Here is a 20,485-nt window from a genome sequence, read left to right as displayed (position 1 = left end):
TTTAGATTTCATGTTAATTTTGAAAACTGTCAAAATACTTTATGATTTCTTCTTTGTGATTAATATTTAAGTTATTAATGAATACATTTTCACCAAATTTAGACTCTCCCAGAATGAAAGGCATTTTCTGTGGAGAACTGCGTTTTCAAATAACTTGTGAAAAACTTAAGGTACATGAACCTACAATACATGTACATAGCCGGTTATGTGCTGGAATTTGAAAAGACTGAGTTAGATATTGATTTCATTTCTTTAACATAATTTATATGCAATCCAAGGGCACCTCACAGTCAAATTCACACACAAACACTCACCCACACCCGTAATTCTAACCATGAAAAAAAAAATTCTAAATTTATTATTTGATCTGAATTCTCCCTTTCTCCATCTCTCTCTCTTTTATATGTTTACTTTATTCATTAATTTTATTCAGATTTTTTTTTTTTGGGGGGGGGGTTCATTGTTCGTGGTTCATTAAAGATGAAAAATAAATAAGCCCATGTGTGTGTGGTTGTAAAGGGGATGTGGAATGAGGGTGTCAAAACACATTGAAATCTGATTTCTTAAAATGTTTGAATAAGCCAATAAAGTCTTGGGACTTCATTGGCTCAAATCTGAAGTGTGTGAAGCTGAAGGCGACTCTGGTGGGATCACTGTTGATTATTAAAGGCCTTTAGGGCATTCCCCCCATGCACCAAATATGTTTTGAGCTTTTAGGCGTCACAGCGAGTCTCGGAATGTCAAAAGGTAATTGCTGATATGCCATAAAAAAAAGTAGCCCCATGAATTAGAAAATAGCCCCAAGATATTCAGTGGTAGCCCCAATGTAAAAAAAAGTAGCCCCTAAAAAAAAAAATTAATTCCTCCCCTGCTTCAAAATAAATGGGCTACAACCATCAGTCCGAAGTGAATTATATATGAATGAAAACATGTAGCAAAGGATTCTGCAAGATAATAGTGTCATTGCTGAGAAATTTGCAAAATAAGCATGGTACGGGTATGGCTTGGTTGGGTATTTTTCCAAATAAACTTGGTGCCAAAAGAAACTTATCAAACTTTACAAGCGCACTACACAAATTCCATGCAGTCAAAATTCACATTATCTTGACACAGGCTAGCTCCAATAATCTTTACTATCAAGCACATGTCAATAATTAAGAGATTTGTTCAATAATAGAGAGGCTGTAGCCCCTCAAATCAATTGGTTCCGGAATCAAAAGCAACAAAAGTCTTACGTTCAGTCTCAGTTAAATGGTCATTCTTTGCTAGACTGCTATTGACATGATTGAGAGTCCATTCATGCAATATGCTTTTTTTTACCTCAGTAGGTGTGTTAAAAATTTTTATTTTAACTTCTTGTAACTTCTTAGTTATTGAGGCAATCAATTAAACATGCCGATGGTCATACTGTGAACTTTTATAAACTGGTAAGTTTCTTTATTCCCATCTCATTTTCATTGGACCTTCTTTTTCCATTTTGTGACTTTGAGTTCTGGAACCAATTGATTTGAGGGGCTACACTCTCTTTATTATTAAACCAATCTTATTGACATGTGCTAAGTAAAGATTAATGAAGCTAGCCTGTGTCAAAATATTGTGAATTTGACTGAGTGGAATTTGTGTAGAGCGCTTGTGAAATTTGATATGTTTCTTTTGGAACCCAGTTTACATCTAATAACAATACACTGTCCCACGTGTACTTATCGGTGTTGGCGATCTTCACTGTGATTGTCTATCATCTTTAGTTTTCATGATTTCATAAAGTTCATTTTATGTAACAGTACCAGACTTTAATCTAGCACGATATGATGGAAAATTGGAAATAAACCTTGATTTTTGCAGACACGCTCACAAATCAGTGTTTATTGCAACTACTTTCATTAATCTTTCAGTTGGCTTATGACAAAAGTGCAAGTATGGATCGGCCAGATAGAATATTTTAAAAAATAATGTTTTTAAACTACTTAAAGCTACGGAGTGCACCTCATGAATCGTCAGGTGAAAAGAAGAGTGCCGATAGAGCAAACACTAAGAAGACAACCCCTCCAGTCAATGTTACTGTGGTGTGAATGAAACAAATAAGAGAAGAAAATAAAAACAATCAAAATCAGAAACTTGTGATTGATTTCAAGACTAAATTGAATTAAAACACATAGAAGTAGATTAGGAAGTCAACATAAGGATGTAGGGTGGGTGTGTCATAAAGCCGTTGTAACTTAAGATCGACTTTATGAATGACTGGTGACCCTCTTTTATGTACTAAATCAACATCAATTCAAATCTGGTTTGTATCACTTAACACAAGAAAAGATCACCAGTCGTTCATGAAGTCGCTCGCAACGTACAAACAACTTAATGAAACACCCACCTGGATTGATGATTTCAGTACTATCACTTTAATACATACTGCAGGTGATTTCAAATTTACTGTCAACTGGTCTTGGAAGTACATTTTAGATTGCCTTGCACAGCTCCAACTACTCTGAAAAAATTTTAAAGTTCAGTTTAATTTTGTTGATTTTTAGTAAAATATAAATATAAAAGAAAATCCATAGTCAGTGGAGGAATGTGTTAAATAATTTTGACGGATAGAGTTTCAATACTTTTGAAAATTTGGGAAAGAGTAAAAAGAGGAATATAAAATTCTATTTCTTAATAAATACATACAATACAATGAATTCTCCAAAAATGTGACGTAAAATATTGGACAATTTTTATGGATAGAGAGGAGGGAGGGGGAGAGGAGTCCAGCCCCCCCCCAAAAAAAAAAAAATCCTACTTAAATGCCAATATATTCACAGTGATTTGTTGAAGATACTGACCCGTTCTAGCTGATATCCTTTGTGCAATCATCCTACCACCTATTACTGCTAATCCTGTACAGAAGGCATGTCCTAATGTACCACCTAATGTCACGCCAAGAACATTCTGGAGAGAGAACAAATAACAGAAGATATTAATACAGGTATAAACTTTGCCTAAAAGTCAGATCTTTCAGGAGAAATAGGAGAAATCCAACCTAGAAGAGGTATACATACATGTACAGTTGTGCTTACCGGTAAACAGGTATGTGAACCCCACCACAAAATGCACTCCTTCAACTCCTTCAACAGCAATACAATGATCGGAGAGACCAGAGAAACAAACTTTTGTAATATTTGATCACTTGATTTCACAATCGTCTAAAACATGGCAGAACTTGAACATTTTAAATCTACCATTTTTCTGGTGGGGTTCACTAACTAATTGAGCACATGTTGTGCACAATCTGAGTACTGTATTAAACACAAAAGGTTCTAATCACTGATATGAATGAACAATTCTGATTGGTTCCTAGTCAGTCTACTGAGCAACATGCGTATGCAACGACAATCTGGATAGGCCATTTCATCTAGCGATTAATTGCTATTAAACCTTTGTGTTACGGAGCCATGGTACAAAGGTTAGCCATCAATTGTACGCTTGATTTTTACGATTGTACATTGTAGCAAATGGAACCAATCTAAGAAAAATGTTCTACGATCATTGCTACACCGTAAGCTTTGTGTTACGGGCGCCAGGTGACTTTCTGGTCTAAAAAAAGATTGACTTCCCTTGGCCCAATATTTGACTCATGGCAAATTGACTAATGCAAGTTCACCGGCATAAATGTGCCTACCACGGTTAAATAGTGACTTTAAAGCCACATCCTCTAAACTAAACAGGGTGAACTGATGGCATACAGTGTATGCCTAAATCAATTTTGCATATTCTCAGGCTAGACTCATCTATAAAAATGCCTTTGTGAATAGCGTGGCTGCCTGAGTCTGAAGGACGGTAGCCAATACTTGTGGTTGGTTGAGACTTTAGGCCACAAGACTACAGTTAAACAGCTCTCATTATAGGTAACATGGAACATATTTTGCCCGAAAAATTCTTTCTACAATGCTATGAATATAATATACAATGTATGTATATATGCATATCGATACTAATACCTTAAAAATAAAATATCAATACAGCTCAAAGCAATCCCATAACAGAACAATACTATAAAGGTAATGAAGTAGTTTTAATGCAGACAACTAGCACTCTACAAGCTAATTCATATTGCAATTCAAACATCCCAAATAACAACTCTCCCCCCCCCCACCATATATATATAGTCAAGGTCAACACACTTTGGGAATCAGAGCGATGTTGTTATACCTGTCAATCATCCACAATGATTACATTGAAAGATACATCCAACATAAACTGTCAATAACAATTGGTGAAACATCTTTTGCTTTCTATCAAGTAATTTTGTATTTAACATGACAGGGCTGATTATTAATGTCATTTGCAGGTTCACTGCCTGATAATAAGACAATGGTTATCACTGTTCCATGTTAAAAGGTCAAGTGATCCCTATCTACAAAGTGTGGATGTAAATATTCCTTCTCTGATAACACCAGTGTATGTTAATAAGGCCATTATTAAATCTCCCTAGTCTTTACTTTTCTCAGCCATTTTGTATTTGTGAAGCCCAGGGTATATTACTAATACAGTGACTCACAATGAGTGAATGTACTTTGAAAATGACAAGTAGACGATAAACATAGTTGTGTACATAATACTTGCAAGCTATCAAAAAACATTTCAAGACATTTTAGTGTGGTACGGTATGTCACCGACACAGCTCCCGTAGGACTAGCGTGCCAAAATTGATTTTTTGGTTGTTTTAGCTTCAATAGGGTTCCCTTAGACCAAAAACGATGGGGTTCAAATTTTCAGACCCCTCCTTCCCTTTGTGAGGGGTTCTTTTTGGCGCCATATTGGCCTGTACAAAGCCCAATAGGATAATCCATTGTTTTCAACCTTATTTCTCACTTTTCTTCGCCAATTATATTTTTAAGTTGTCTGAGGTGTACGAGAATGAATATTTGATGATGTTGTGATGTCAATGTTTTTTAACTTTTACCATACGGGGGCGGACTTTACGAAAAATGCCCCAAAATTGTAAAATATTGCCCCCAAAATATTATTTTTCCCTTTTTTGGCACTAAAATTAGGACAAAAGGATTATAAAATGAAATGAATATGTCTTGTTATACAGTCCAATAACAGAGGAATACATCACATGTAATTTATATGATTACATGTATTATTGGTAAATTAATGTAAGTCACCCCCATTTCAGGATTTTATGCAGTGAAAACCTAACTACAACACTAGAGGGCGCCATAACTTATCATGATGATATTAGTGTGGTACGGTATATTATGACACAGTTCCTGCAGGATTTTTGTGCCAAAATTGTTTTTTTTTTTTGATTCACTTGGGTCCAATCTATCACGAATTGATAGGGTTCCAATTTTCCCCACCCTCACCCACTGCCTGAGGGGGGGTCACCTATATCAAGACCCACTAAAATCAGGAGTATTAGTAATTTTGCGCCCGGTTAAACAATGAATTGTTTTATGGTATTTTATCATCCCTAGACAGCTAGAATGCCTATATCTGAAGGCTTCAAGTTGGACGAGCATCCTACCAACCATATCCCCTACTCCCCCCCCCCCCAACTGACTGGCATACAACTTTCACCATTTGGCCACTCGTTCTAGAGTACAATTTACGATTAAAGGACTTCTATTCGAATTGTCAATTATATACTTCTCGGCTAATTTCCAATTACTGATAGACAGAAAAAAACATAAGATATAATTTTAGCCCCCCCCCCACACACACACGCACATAATCATTATTGAAATAACATGTGATATTTAGAGAACTTCCGAACTTACATTGTTTTTCAACAGTTCTTAGTACTAATTGACCTCAGGAATAATATACTAAAAATCTACCAAAATCTGCATCAGGGAAAGTGGTTATTTTCAAGATAGTATCCAAGATGGCCACCATTCACTTAAAATTAATGAATACGACTCACTCATTATCCACCCTAGAATCCTAATTAGTTTCATACTCCATGGTCTAGGAGTTAAAATAATTTGTTTACACAGGGTAGAGTGAATATAATGACCCCATCAGGATACCTGGAAAATATAAGATGGCATCAAAAAAGCCTGCCGTGTGCTAAAAATCCGCAATTTGGTTTTGATTCAATGATTTTAAGGGTGAAGTAGTAAATTGGAAAAAAGTTACAAGGACAGTGAGTGGTCTGGTGGGTCCAAAAATCCATGATGGCTTCAAAAAATTTATTCTGAAAAGGCTGCTAAACTTAAAGCAGACATAGCTGATTTCATATCGTCCATGGAAATGTGATTTCGATGTTTAATTTTAAACCACTGGTTTGGGTTAAATAATATATAAGGATAAGTTACAAGGACAGTCAGTGGTCTGCTATGTCCAAAAATCAAAGATGAATTCCAAAAAATGATCTTAAAATGGCTGCTGATACTTAAAGCGGACATACATGTAGTTCATTTCATATCGGCCTGGGAGATATCAGGTGGGTGTTTCATAAAGCTGTTCGTAAGATAAGACGACTTTAAGAACGACTGGTGATCCTTTCTTTTGGTAAATGGTATACACCATAGGCGATGGTTTAGCGCGTAAGAAAGGATCACCAGTCGTTCTTAAAGTCACTCTTAACTTACGAACAGCTTCATGGACCGGCCCCCAGTTTGGTGTCTAAACCAATGGTTTCAAGGGTAAGTAAATAAGGGCTGTCAGTGGTCTGGTCTGTCAAAAAATGCGATATGGCCTCCAAAATGAAGGGTCAAAATTGACTGTGGTTCTTAAAAGTAGACATAGTTCATTAGAAATGCACATTGTGGATTTGATTTTGGTGTCTACACTAGAGTTTAAAGGATCAAGTATTGTTTCAAGTTGAAAGAACAGTCGGATGTCAAGTTTATCAAAAATCCAAGATTGCTTAAATGACTGCTAAAGTGGATATAGAACATTAAACATACACCTGGGGATATTATTTTGGTGTCTACACTAGTATTTCAAGAGTTGAAATTAAAAATACTTATCAAGGACTGGCTACAATGACTATGCAGTTATCCATTTTGCCTTAAAATCCAAGTTGGCTTTAAAAAATGGGTTCCAAAATGACTACTGTTACTTAAAAGTGGAGACATTATTCAAACAATACCAACCTGTGAGAAATATTTTGGTGCCTACACTTATATGTATTCCTTCGCGCATTCAGGGAATTTCTTCCTACCGGGTACCCATTTACCTCACCTGGGTTGAGTGCATCACAATGTTGATAAATTTCTTGCAGAATGAAACTATGCCATGGCTGGGATTCGAACCCACGACCCTTTCAAAGTCAAAAGACCAATCCACTAGGCCACAACACTCGAACGGTTGTAATTAATTTTCTGACTTTAAAAATCATGGTTTAAACATCAAACCATATTCTTGATGGATATTACATGTCCACTTTAAATAACAGTGGCTATTTTATATATTGTTTAACATACTCGACCAACGACTCTCCTTGTAACTTATTCTAATGTATTATTAGACTCACTTTTCCATGGTAGTCACACACATTCATATTCCCGGATATTAAACAAACTATATCGGTTTTTCAAGTAGCAACAGCAATTTCAAACTCCATTTTTGGAAGCCATCTTGGATTTTTTAACATACCGGACCACCGACTGTCCCGGTATGTTGAGTCCAAGATGGCCTCCAGAAGTTAAATAAATAAAGAAAGGAAACGGTATTCTTGTCCCAATTTTGATCGTTGAAACCATGGTCTAGACACCGATTCCATCTATCTCAGGTATATAAAATGTGCTATGTCCATTTAAAGTATCAACAGCCATTTTAAACTCCATTTTTGGAAGCCATCTTGGATTTCTGGGTCCTTTTCCCGATATTCTTCTTCACCCTTAAAAATCTTTGAATAGAAACCAAATTAAGGTCACTTAAGTAAAAAAATCCAGGATTTTTTTATTTTTAGCCCAAGGCAGCCATTTTGCCCCCCCCCCCCCCCCGGGGGGGTAGAATCAAAACAAATTAAATGCCCATACTATGAATCGGCATTGGAAATAATTGCTCTTGAAATGTGTCAGCTTTCAAATTTATTGATAAAATTACAGTGCCTAGAATTTGATTTTTTTTAGGGAAGTGCTTATCATATGTTATGGCGAACCCCATCGTTTTTGGTCTAAGGGTACCCTATTGAAGCCAAAACAACCAAAAAATCAATTTTGGCACGCTAGTCCTACGGGATGACACACCATACCGCACTATTTAGGAAGATTTAGGATTATTACAAAATAATGTTCTTACTTTTCAAATACACATACAAATACAATTAGCTAATATACTATATTTAAGCTATTTCTATATTTTTATATAAGCTCTATTTGGTCACTAAAAGTTAATCCAATTAAAATGAACCTTAAAAAAACTGATTTAATATATTTTTTTTTAAACAATGAATTATAAATGATGTCACATAAATCAAAGTTCTAAAATTCAAGATAATTTTAATATTTATTCGTCCTCATGAAATTACTCAATTATACAATTTTAACAATCATCTATGCCTATGTATACAGTGTAGTTATTTGAAGGAGAATAATTCTATTGGGAACTTTCATTGAAAAGACAAGAATGTGTTCCCATTTAACTGATATAGACCAACCATCCAGAAGCTTGTTCTGGCCAACCAGTATCGTTGTTTAATAGGGCTAAGAATACACCAACAGAGGAGAAGTTACAACCGGTAATGTCACAGCGATGCCTAACATGTCACATCAGCGTGTAAAGTGTTTTACTAGATCAACGTTTGACATCACATTGTGAACTGGGCCTACTATTAGTGCCCTGTCTGCCCTTACAACACTTCTGTGTGGCTGGTACAGGTTGATGAGCATGTTCACACTTACCTCTCTAGCTGCCAATACAATGGTTGTCATTTGCGATCTATCTCCCCACTCCGCTAAGAATGTGAGCGTGAAAGCTTCCAATAGGATAGGAGAAAAGATGCCTAAAACTCTCCGTCTGTAACCTCCTCTTATTATACCTGATTCTGGATCTTGGGTCATACTAGATTTCATCTCTTTTTCTCTCTGCAAGCAAATGATACAGTACGAGCAAATATTTACTTGTATTTGTTAAAATGTGTATGCCCCCATTGCCCTATTAAAGGTCAAGTCCACCTCAGAAAAATGTTGATTTGAATGAATAGAGAAAAATCAGACAAGCACAATGCTGATGATTTCATTAAAATCGGATGTAAAATAAGAAAGTTATGACATTTCAAAGTTTCGATTATTTTTAACAAAATAGTTATATGAACGAGCTAGTTACATCCAAATGAGAGAGTTGATGATGTCACTCACTATTTGTTTTGTTTTTTATTGTTTGAATTATACAATATTTCAATTTTTACGAATTTGACGATTGGGACCTCCTTGTCTGAAGCACAAAGTGTTAAAATAATGGAATTCCACGTGTTCAGGGAGGAATGAAACTTCATTTCACATGACAATGACGAGAAAATCAAAATATTTCATATTTCAAACAATAAAAAACAAAAGAAATAGTGAGTGAATGACATCATCAACTCTCTCATTTGGATGTAGCTGGCTCGTTCATACAACTGTTTTTGTGAAAAGAAGCGAAACTTTGAAATGTCATACGTTCTTATTTTACATCCGATTTTGATGAAATTTTCAGTGCTATGCTTTTTGAATTTTTCTCTTTTTATTCAAATCAAGTTTTTGTTGGGGTGGACTTGTCATTTAAGTATGGAGTGGATAAATCTCCTTGTCCCCTTGAATAATGATGAAGTCTAAAGGGGACAAAAGTTGCAAAACTCACTGACCATATATTCAAAAGTCTTAACTTTATTAGGCCATGGTATAATTCTGTTTTAAATCATGGGAAGCTGAAAATATCAAAAATTGAATACATTGTAGCCTATATATTTCTTTTCTTCATTCTGTTCTTTCCCAATGTTGTAATGGAAAAGAAATGTATTTCACTTTTCAGTTATTATTGGCAAAAACAGTTAGGGTTGAATTGAGAACCAAATGCACTGACAAACTGAAACTCTATTGCTAGAGCTTGGTGTCATGATTGAACCCCCTCTCTCTCTCTCTCTCTCTCTCAGTCCAAAACAAAATAAAACAAAGAATGCAATATCACCTGTTCCTAATGTATGCATTAGTTGAGAATATTCATTCACATCTATTCAAATACACATTAAATACTTGTTTCATGCTGCAGTGCTAAATTGGGAAAAAGGTTTATAATTTGCAACATACATTAAATCTGTTAAGCAATGGAATGTACATAAAACACAAATTTCAGCCATTTGAATGAAAATGGAAAGGAGGGGGGGGGATAAAATATTCATTCGGATCTACACTTATCATTAATACGTCCGACATACAAACTCAATACAATCATCTTACACATACATTCAACACTGGTTCACTCAAAGTGATTTTGGAGAATGATGCACATGTGTCTGTGCCAATATACAGGTTGTACGAAATATGTTACTTTCATGCACTGCAGTAGTACATACAGGTACATGTATGTGTAAATGTAGGATAGACAAAGCAGACATATGTTGTAACAATATTACAGACAGTACAGTGCATATAAGACAAGTCATGGGTGTCTACAAATTACAGCAAGGGTGGTATTAACTTAACAAAAAAAAATTGCTGTATAAAGTACTTTAAAGGGGGAGTAACTGTTTGCAGTCTCTCATTGACTATGTGTACTAAATACATAGTCTTGAAATTTTTCAAACATCTACATACTACAGAATAAACTGACTTATAGTTGTATTTGTATAGAGAAACTGGCATGTTTTGAGAGGAAAAGTAATTGTTTTGCTACTTGGTATTATGAGTAGTTTTAATTAGCATGTTATCCTTCAAGTGGGTCTTTATCAGTAGACTACACTAGCATTATAGGTCAGGAAACTGGCCAGGTATGAGTAGTTCAGGACTCCAGATGGCGCTATTAGTTCTTATCAGCTGTTATCCTATATGTATGAATTAAAGGGGAATCAAACCAAAATAAAAACTTGTTTTTAAAAGGAAAAAGTAAAATCAGACAAGTTGACAGGTGAAAATTTGAACAATATCAATTATCAGACAAAAAAAGTTATAATTTTTAACAAAATTGGTAATCACTATACCCATGGAGACTTCAAATTGGCCGCATACCATACATGTATATGTGATGTCATAGTGACATAAGGCAAGGACTACTCCTCCACAGTACTCTGATACGTAAAATAGCTAAGAAGTATGTTTTCAACATTTTTACTTCACATGATATTTTTCTTTCATGAGGACATAACACAATTTACTACCTGGGTTAGAATACTGCCCCAGGGGAGTGTGTAGTGGAAAACCAAAAGCAACGATAACTTTCTAATTGCTTGTCCGATTTCTTTCAAACGTTAAGCATTCTGCGCAGGCACTAATCCGTGAACCACTGAGGGCATGATTTCAGGAAAAGTATCTTCATTTTGGTTCAGATTTAAAAAGGATGTACTATGACTATTACAATAACTAGATAATCAAGATATGTTGTTCTAACTTATTCCCATCACAATCGCACTGCCAACGGACAAGATCACGTGGGGGAAATAGCTTCTTTGGCACAAAACACAGCCTATTCTTTTGGAGGTTAAAGGGAAAGTATAGTTAAAATAGAGGGGGGGCGGCTGAAATATTGGTTCAATCTCTGGTATGTACTGTATTATAGCCAGTTCCTCACCCCCTGATAGAATGCTTTATAGTCATTCACTCTTATTTGCGTACCCAGTTTAAACTTCAGCTTTATGTACATTTAAGTTCTAAGCAAACACGATGTGAAGACAATAAATACAAAATAGACTGGGACGCTACTACATGTATGTATACATACTTCATACATGTATAAAAAGCCTGATGAAGGATTCATAACATTGCACATTTGATTACACAGACAGTTGACAAGTGAAAAGTTCAGGGATGGGGAGGAGTATTTCATGAACACATCAGTCAATGATCCTTAGAAATACACATGCCTTCAGCCAATCAGGAACAAGGATATCAGTAGCTTGGGTGTGTTTACGCTTCCACTTTTCAGGCCAGAATCAGCGTTTTCATACATTACCAGTCCAAAACACAGTTGCATCCATGCTTACCTTCATCTAAACGATGTTTTAGAACGCTTATCGTAAACTAAACAAAAAGGTGTACATTTTCAAACGTTGTTTGACCAGAATCAGGCTTTCTGGGGAAATATGAACAGGACCACGATCGTAAACATGTTTAAATAACGTCATTTGGTACATGCTTCTGGTGAGATGAAAATCCGCGGGTAAATACAGTCACATGGTTCTACTCACCTCCACAGAATTACCTCTCATCTCCCTGGTTCTGATAATGACCAATGTACATTTTATACTCTTCTAATTTGTCATCACCAGGAATGTTGAGGGATTTACAAAAAATCTCGGAACATGAGTTATGATGAGGAGACATCAGCGATCGATCGCTTAGGCTGAGCAAGAAGCCCCAGTAGAATAAACAAATAGAAACAAATAGATGTCTTATTATTTCCTTATGTATATTTTAATATTCTTTATTTTGTCTCACTATTATCATCACCATGGTGGAAATTCTACGGGTATATCAAGTAGCTACATGCAATTACTAAAATATCGGACATTTTCCATTTTTAAATAATAGTCGACCATAACAACACTCCGATAAAATAAACTTTTGAAAAAGGGCGCGCCCAATCTAAACTCGCTTTCCTGTTCAACGAAAATTACGATGTGAAGCCAGCTGGAGATCATGATTTCCCCTCTGAAAAGTTAAGCATAAATAGCACTCCCAGAACCACGTTTACGATCGGCGTTCTGAAACGACGTTTGAAAACGCTGATTCTGTCTACGCAATAGAAGCATAAACACACCCTTTGTCAGTTGAGATCACTGGCATGTGTCATAAAACATCCCCCCCTAAAGGGTCAAATGTCACAAAAAAGTGAGCATGAAATAAAACGCTTATAATACTGAGCACTGTAAAGTACTTCATGTACATGAATGCTATACTTTTATAGCATACAATTTTCTTTTATAAGGAGACACTTGATTTTTACCCCTTAATATGAGATTTTTTATAGGACATAAATGGCATACATTCAAGTACATGTATATACAACCCCTTATGTCAATATACATTTACCAAGTAATCACTTGTTAACGACAAAACATACACATATTGTACACATAAAACACATGTGCATGTCATGATACAATTTACAATTTGTGAATGGTAGTAAATATAAACCTGAAAAATAAGAGTGTATATCATGTTGGTGATCAAACAGCGCACAGAGAATTAATAATCTGAATTCCTGCGATGATAGCGGTGATCAATGTGTTTGCCCATGTCGGTGGAATGACCTTTAAACCCTACCCTTACTGACCTCGTCTATGTCGCCATCTACATGGTTTTCTATATGGTTTGGTTGACTTTTAGTTCCCTGACTAAGGGAGTTCTGTGCATGCACAAGAGTAGGAAATATAAACGCTCAAGAAAACAAGACGCACAATGATACAGCAGTAATAATAAAAAGAAATATGCATGCATGCAGCAAAATATAACCTGAAACTGAAAATGCAGCAAAATATAAACTGAAACTAGATGAAGTGGACAATATCACATGCAAGAAAACAAAGAAAATATTAATAGTAATACATGCAGGTTAATTCCTGTCCAATAACAAATGGATATCAAATCATCAAGATTTCTGTTGTTTTACATTTACAACAGCTTTTACCACCTTGAACAGTATGTAGATCAGGTTATGTGACAAAATAGAAGAAAAAATAACTCTATAGATAAAATTAATAGAAGCGTATGTCCGGCAGCTCATTTTCTCTGATAACAGATATTTTCCCATGTATGAAAGCAGTTAAATTGCTTTCATTCTTTTATCACGTGCACCAATTCATGAATCTAAGTGCGCACAGTCAGCCTAGTTTGGTGCGCTTACTTTGTGCGCGCAAACGCACACACATATCAATGTGTGTCTGACAAATACATGCTCAGTGGTATACATGTACTGAGGGAGAGAGCTTTAGCGTACGATGGAAAAATAAAAAATGCAGGATCACCGTGCAAAGTGGAAAATAAATCAAGCATGCAGCGTAAAATGGATCAATATTGAAGATCTTTCAAGCAATCAAATCAAAAGAAACTTTGTATGAAATTTATCATTTACACTCTTATAGTCTCTATGCGCTTCCAAAAATTGTTAACTCAGTATTGATACTGGTAACTATGAAAGACATCTTACAGAATGATCGCTTTACAAGCCTTGTTGAAGATGAATGAAATGCAACTCGCAATAGAAAAGCAGAAAGCTGTAAACTCTGACTTACATAACTCCCACGCAAGTAAGTCTAAGGAAACGAGAGAGAGCGCTAGATTCAAATTTAAATCCTAACCGCCAAATGCCATATTTAAATTCTATATGGGTAAGAATGCATACTACAATTTTGAAATATTGGAATAGTAATATGTCGATTCATATAGCGCAGCTACTGTGTGCATATTGCGCTTCATATTTGGTATATTATTACCCTAGTGGTAGCTGAGCCGCCATATATCAGCGCTAAAGCGTGAAGGGATGAATCCTACCAGGTAGCCATTCACCTCACCTGGGTTGAGTGCAGCACAATAAAGGGTAAATATCTTGCTGAAGGAAAACACACAATGGCTGGGATTCAAACCCATGTCCCTCTGATTGAACTACTAGACTACGATGTTCAGTGATAATCAGATAATTAACACCTATTTACCAAGGTAAAGACAGACTTAAATTTTCGATTTATTCAACAATGAAAATATATTGTATTACAAAAACATCAAATTTTAATGTAGAGTCACATCAAACACAAAAAATACTAAAAGAATCTGTGCATTATTAAAGAAAGTAAGAGATTTATGAGAGATCCAAAACATCATTAGCATGCTGGGAATAAACCTTGCAACTAAAAATTAAAACAAAATAATAAAACAGCTCAGAAAAAGCTGTATTGTAGAATATGACATTAAGTGGCAACCTTTTTTTTCTGCTAGTACCTTTGATAAGTTCTCTACAAAAATTAGAGGACTGTTTTCAGATAATATAAGGTTGTCATTGCCATTTTTCTAAAACACTGCTTTTTCTAAAGAAACTAACATCTTGAGATACAAGGCATTAATAGCACATCGAAGATATGGTCATTTTAAAAAAAATATTATGGATAACAAACAATGCTCAAAATCCAATCCTTCCTTGCAATTTTCTTAAAATCACTTTTCATTCTGGGGGCTACTTTACAAAAACCCACTCCAAAACCAACAACATTGGATAAACATAACATTGCAGTGCATGGGGGTTTTCTGGGGCTCCTATGAGCATTTTGAGAGGGGGGGGGGCTTTGCCCAGAACCCCCCATGTACTTCTCCCTGAATTCGTTCTGTCACAAGCACTTCATTTCTAGCACAAAAGCCAAATTAAAAAATAATTATTTATTTCACATAGAAAATGTTAACAGGAAAAATTTACTAATGGTTTAATCCTGAAAGTTCTGTTTATTATAGAGAAGAAAATCAAAATGTAAAAAGGTAATGATGAATTACTCATTTTGTTGTGTAATAAAAACCTAAAAAAAATGTTATTACTTTATTAAATAGGAAGGGCAATAATATATTCAGCTCTTGCAGGTCCTTTTGTTGTAGGTTCCAGGTTTTCTAGTAACAGGTGGAATAAACACTTAACATTCCAAGACCCGCCTGAGTTTTATTGATTGTACAGTGCACCTACATGTAATTGCTGTGCACAGAGAATAGGATCACTTTCATTTTGTTACTCTTTGAGAGAAGTTGTGTTCTGGGGAGAATTCTCACATTAAGGTACTACTGGGTGGATCACATGCATCTACAAGAATCAGCTATAAAACATGCAATTTCCAAACCAAAAATCACTGTATATCTCACCTCCTCGTCCCTCCGTTTTAATTCAGCCTGGACCTCCTCCAGCTCTTCCTGCCCCTCGTCAGGCGACATGCCCCACCCCTCCCGAAGCATGCGGATACCAAAGATGAAGAAGAGCACCGTGGAGGCATAGTATGTGAACTTGCGGGGAATGATGGTGATTGCGTAACCAAGCAATGCTGTAGTACAATAACGAAGAACAAAAGTTATTCAGAAAGGGAGTCATAAATAGAAATACGCTCATGTAAACTTAGGGGGGAATGATGGAAATTGTATGAACAAGCAATGCTGTGGTACACTTGTATAATTAAGATAAAACAAAACTTATTCAGACACAAAGTCATTAAAAGAAGTTTATATTGACATCTTCATAATGATGTGAGAGAAATAATCCGAACAAAGGACTTACTGTGAGTATACATGTATGTTAGTATTTTCATCCTACCAGGTATATGTGGATAGTGGCAAAGTGTCAAGTGTGGATGAATATACATTAACTAATAATGACAAATTTCTAAATAAGAAGCCACCAGAAAGAACAATCATAACAGAAAAGTACACAAAGCATGAAAAATTACATTTTTCCCCTCCACATAGAGCATTTCAGCAAGAGTTTAGTCCGTTTACTTTTATATTGTCCTGGGAACTCATTTTACACCCGGGTGGAAAGTGGCAAAGTATGGATGACATAGATTTGTTGAATATCAATGCCCAAGCTCCACTTCTTCTGAAGCATCCAAGCACATTCACACTGCATCACTTTCATAGGACACCACATAGACATCAACAAGGTACAAGTGCTGGACAGGGGGCCGCGGTACTTTGAGAGAGGTGTAAAAGAAGCAATTTATATCCGGGTGTTCAAACCTCTCGATAGGGACAGAGAGCGATACAAGCTTCCAAGTGTCCACGACCTGATTATTGATCGCTACATCACTAGATCAGATCAAGTCACTTCGGTCATTGCTGAGGGAGGCTGCAATTAGCAGCCAAAAATTATGAGGTAATTCTTCAGATTTTTGTCTTTATAAGTTGAGAACAAAAGTTCACTTTTTCTTAACATAGATGATATATTTCTTGACTAATACTGACAACTTTCTAACTAAGAACTCACCTGAAAGAACGGTCATAACTGCAAGCGCACCCAGAGCACCAGCAAAGATTGTAATCCTGGGGTGCCTCATAGCCATGATAGCTGCAATAAAGAATGTCTTATCTCCCAGCTCACTGACGATGATTACTGAAAGTGACGCCACAAAGGCATGGACAAATGTGAAGTCAACTCTTCCTTTCTCCCCTGGGCTATCCAGACCCCCTTCTCCTTTGTCTTCGTTCACTATTATGTCATTGTCCTGTAGATGTGGGTTAAAAAAGGAAATGAACTCTGGTTTCACTTTAATAAAGGGAAACTCCGGGCTGAAACTATTAGAACAAAATGCTGGAAATTTAATCAAAATTGGATAACACATAATGAAGTTATTAAATTTTAAAGTAATGCAACTTTTTAAGTAGTTATATACATGTCATCTGGAATATTTATTAGGTGAGCTGATGATGTCACATCCCCATTTTCCTTTTTCTTGTGTTATACATGAAATCATAATTGTTTCATTTTTTCATACATGTATGCATGTGTCTCCTTTATAATGAAATAAGATGCAGCAATGAATATCTAGTGCACTAAATCATTTGTCAATCCAATTTTTGTAGTTCTTGGAGGAAAATTTAAATAAACCTAATTTCACATAATAAAATATGAAAGAATGAGTGGGGATATGACATCATCAGTTTGCTCACTCAATATTCATGAAGACATGCCCAGAACTGTTTCACCAGAATAATGCAAATCTTTAAAATGCCATATATTTGTTATTTTTGTGTGATTTTGATCAAATTTTCAATGTTTTGTTTGTCTGATTTTTCTTTATCTGTTCAAGTCCCATTATTTTCAGCCTGAAGTACCCTTTTAAAGACAAAAATGTGCTAAACTCTGTTTTAACTTAGACCATAAACTGCATGTTCAGTCAAGACAAAGAAGTCAGTGAAAGGTAAAAAGTTTATTTGCACTGTATGTTTCTTATATGTTTATTGTGCTTATTTGTCATGGTTTCATTGCAAAACAATTCTATTTCAGAAAAGGTTAATTTGCCAAAATGACAAGCATGGTCACTTCACTCCCTCTCTTTCTTTGAAAATTTGTATGCTTCCTGCGCCCCCATCCCCCCCCCAGGAAAAAATGTCCGCGTACTGCCATGGATAACATGTGCGCATTGATGTTAAAGCATTACTCTACTAAATGACACATAATTCTTTGTAAATCACCCCCTCCCACACCAACTGTGTAAGACTTGGCATGATGCCAACATCCTTCGCCAGTCCTCCTACTCTCCCTCCTACTCCACTGGAAACAGTGTATGAAAAAATTACACAACCGCTTGTATGCATTTACCATTTACTTACCTTTAATTCCCCAGGGACTATTGCAGCGGCGGGGTCCCCCAGGGCTGCCTTTTGCTCCTTACTTTGAGATCCATCATGTGCGTAGGCTAGTCCTATAGAGCAGAGTCCAAACGCAAGGCAGCTGAGCAGGTGCAGATATGCAGCACACCTCTTTACAGTTCTTACTCTCCTACCCATTTTGTTGGTGGTCACTTAGTCTAGACTTGACAAATAAGTTATCTGGCTTGTTCCAACAAGCAATGGAGATGGTCATACAAGTCCAGAAAGTATTCAATTTTAGTATTCCTTAACTGGCTTATTGGTGTGATGTCACCCTGTGTCTTTTGGCTTCCTGGACTAACATCTAGAAAGACTTGTTGGCTGGTTTTGCAGATTCTTGGGCTTGATAGAGCCTTCAATCAAAAGTTTCGCTAGAGAGACCTTGTAAATCATGCGGATTACTGATCCCCTGTGACTGTTCTGTTGAGCTCCAGATAGAGTACGGCACTTGATGAATTAATCTCCCTTTGTAATTGTGATTAATGCCCGTAGAGCTCAACCTTTCCTGCAATGATATGAATGAAATAAGAAAAGGAAACAATATAAATCAGTAATTGATATCAAATTAAATAATAGATTTGAAATGTCTTAAAGATAAATTCCAGTTCTGGTAACGATCTCAAAATAACTTTTTACAGAATCTTATACAATGAGTGTCCGTTTGTATGAATACAAAATATGTGCCAAAGGATTCTGGAAGAATTTGTGTAATTGCTGAGAAATAAGCAAAATAAGCATGGATTCGGTCAGTTCCATCGGGTCTTTATTCCAGCAATAATAATACACTGTCCCACGTGTGCCTCTCTGTGTCGGTGATCTTCAGTGTGAACGTTTTTCAGCATAGATTTCAAGATTTCACAAAGTTCAGTTTATCTAACTGTACCAGATCTAGATCCTCGATGATATTCTGACAATTAAGCCTGGTTTTACAGACTTTCTCATGAAATCAGTGTTAACTGCAACTACAGTACTAGCATTTCTCTTTAATAGAAGTTTGTTACATATCTTTTTTTCTACAGTATACATGTACAAAGAGTTAACCAGCACTGACAGTCACTAGTGCAGAGATAAGAATTCACTCTCAGTGCTCTTTCTCATTACAATGCTAGTAAAGTGGAAACCAAGTTTGTGAAACTATTTTAACACAAAATGTGAATGCTCACAGTCGTCTTGGAAGTGATCTAATATTTTTTTCCAAATTGGTTTGGAAACCCACCTTGCAATGTGGTTGTCAAGATTGCCTTGCCTCGTTCAACAAAAAAAAACCCTGTCCTCACCTATATGTAGGTGAGGACACAACCCTTTTCTGGGAAACAATCTTTGCACAAAGATGTGATCAAATATTTTCTTTGAAGAGTAATATTATTAGAAGTAGAGGTATAGTTTATAGGTATGAGTTTGGCTTAGTTGTCTCTAGTTTCAATTATATTGTGTCTTGTGTTTCTATTACATGATCTAATTATCATTTCAATTTTTGTGTTCTAACAAAAATCATGAATTTTATCTATGTCTCTCATTTCTAAGGCCATAATACAACACTTAGCAAATTGATAGTAAAGTTGACTTTGGATTGCACACAATGACCAATTTATTCAAACATGAACATCAACCTTATGATCATGCGCTACGTTTTGTGCTACCAGGCCCTAATAAGGTAAAGTACATGTACATGTATCATTGTATTGCGGTGATGTAATTAATTAGCAGATGTACTTTAGACCCTGGAGAATATACACTTATAGACTACTAATCTGTCTCCAATTACAATTGTTTCTTTTGATAAGACACAAGACAATTCAATTGATCAGTCTCCATGGCCCAATTGCACAAACCTTAATGCTTGATCTGAGGGCTAATTGTTACACTTGATTCCATGCAGTTTTATGTGCAATCAAGCGTACAAATCAGAACTATGATCAAGTGCAAGACTTTGTGATTCCAGCCCAAGGCATGTGTACTCTATATGACCTACATACTTTAGTGCTTGCATTGATTTGCAAACAATAGACCGGCTACTGTATTTC

The 20,485-nt window shown here is 35.8% G+C and overlaps 1 protein-coding gene across 2 annotated transcripts; it reads right to left on the bottom strand.

The window, feature by feature from the left end:
- Positions 1–529: 529 nt before the first annotated feature.
- Positions 530–18,824, bottom strand: LOC121414096 (transmembrane protein 165-like). 2 transcript variants are annotated; one of them, XM_041607161.1, is made up of 7 exons: positions 18,423–18,824; positions 17,077–17,314; positions 15,966–16,141; positions 13,405–13,476; positions 8,841–9,023; positions 2,823–2,928; positions 530–2,058 (listed from the first exon to the last, which is right to left on the bottom strand). In XM_041607161.1, the coding sequence occupies exons 1-7, from the start codon at positions 18,597–18,599 to the stop codon at positions 1,985–1,987; spliced, it is 1,026 nt and encodes a 341-aa protein (XP_041463095.1). In that variant the 5' UTR covers positions 18,600–18,824; the 3' UTR covers positions 530–1,984. The 2 variants fall into 2 exon arrangements, with proteins under 2 accessions (XP_041463095.1, XP_041463102.1); XM_041607168.1 differs by lacking the exon at positions 13,405–13,476.
- Positions 18,825–20,485: the final 1,661 nt, after the last annotated feature.

Source organism: Lytechinus variegatus, chromosome 1 (assembly GCF_018143015.1).
Source record: "Lytechinus variegatus isolate NC3 chromosome 1, Lvar_3.0, whole genome shotgun sequence".
NCBI classification, from domain to species: Eukaryota; Metazoa; Echinodermata; class Echinoidea; order Temnopleuroida; family Toxopneustidae; genus Lytechinus; species Lytechinus variegatus.
Note: the sequence above shows the minus strand (reverse complement) of the source record. Positions and strands in the feature narration are given on the sequence as shown.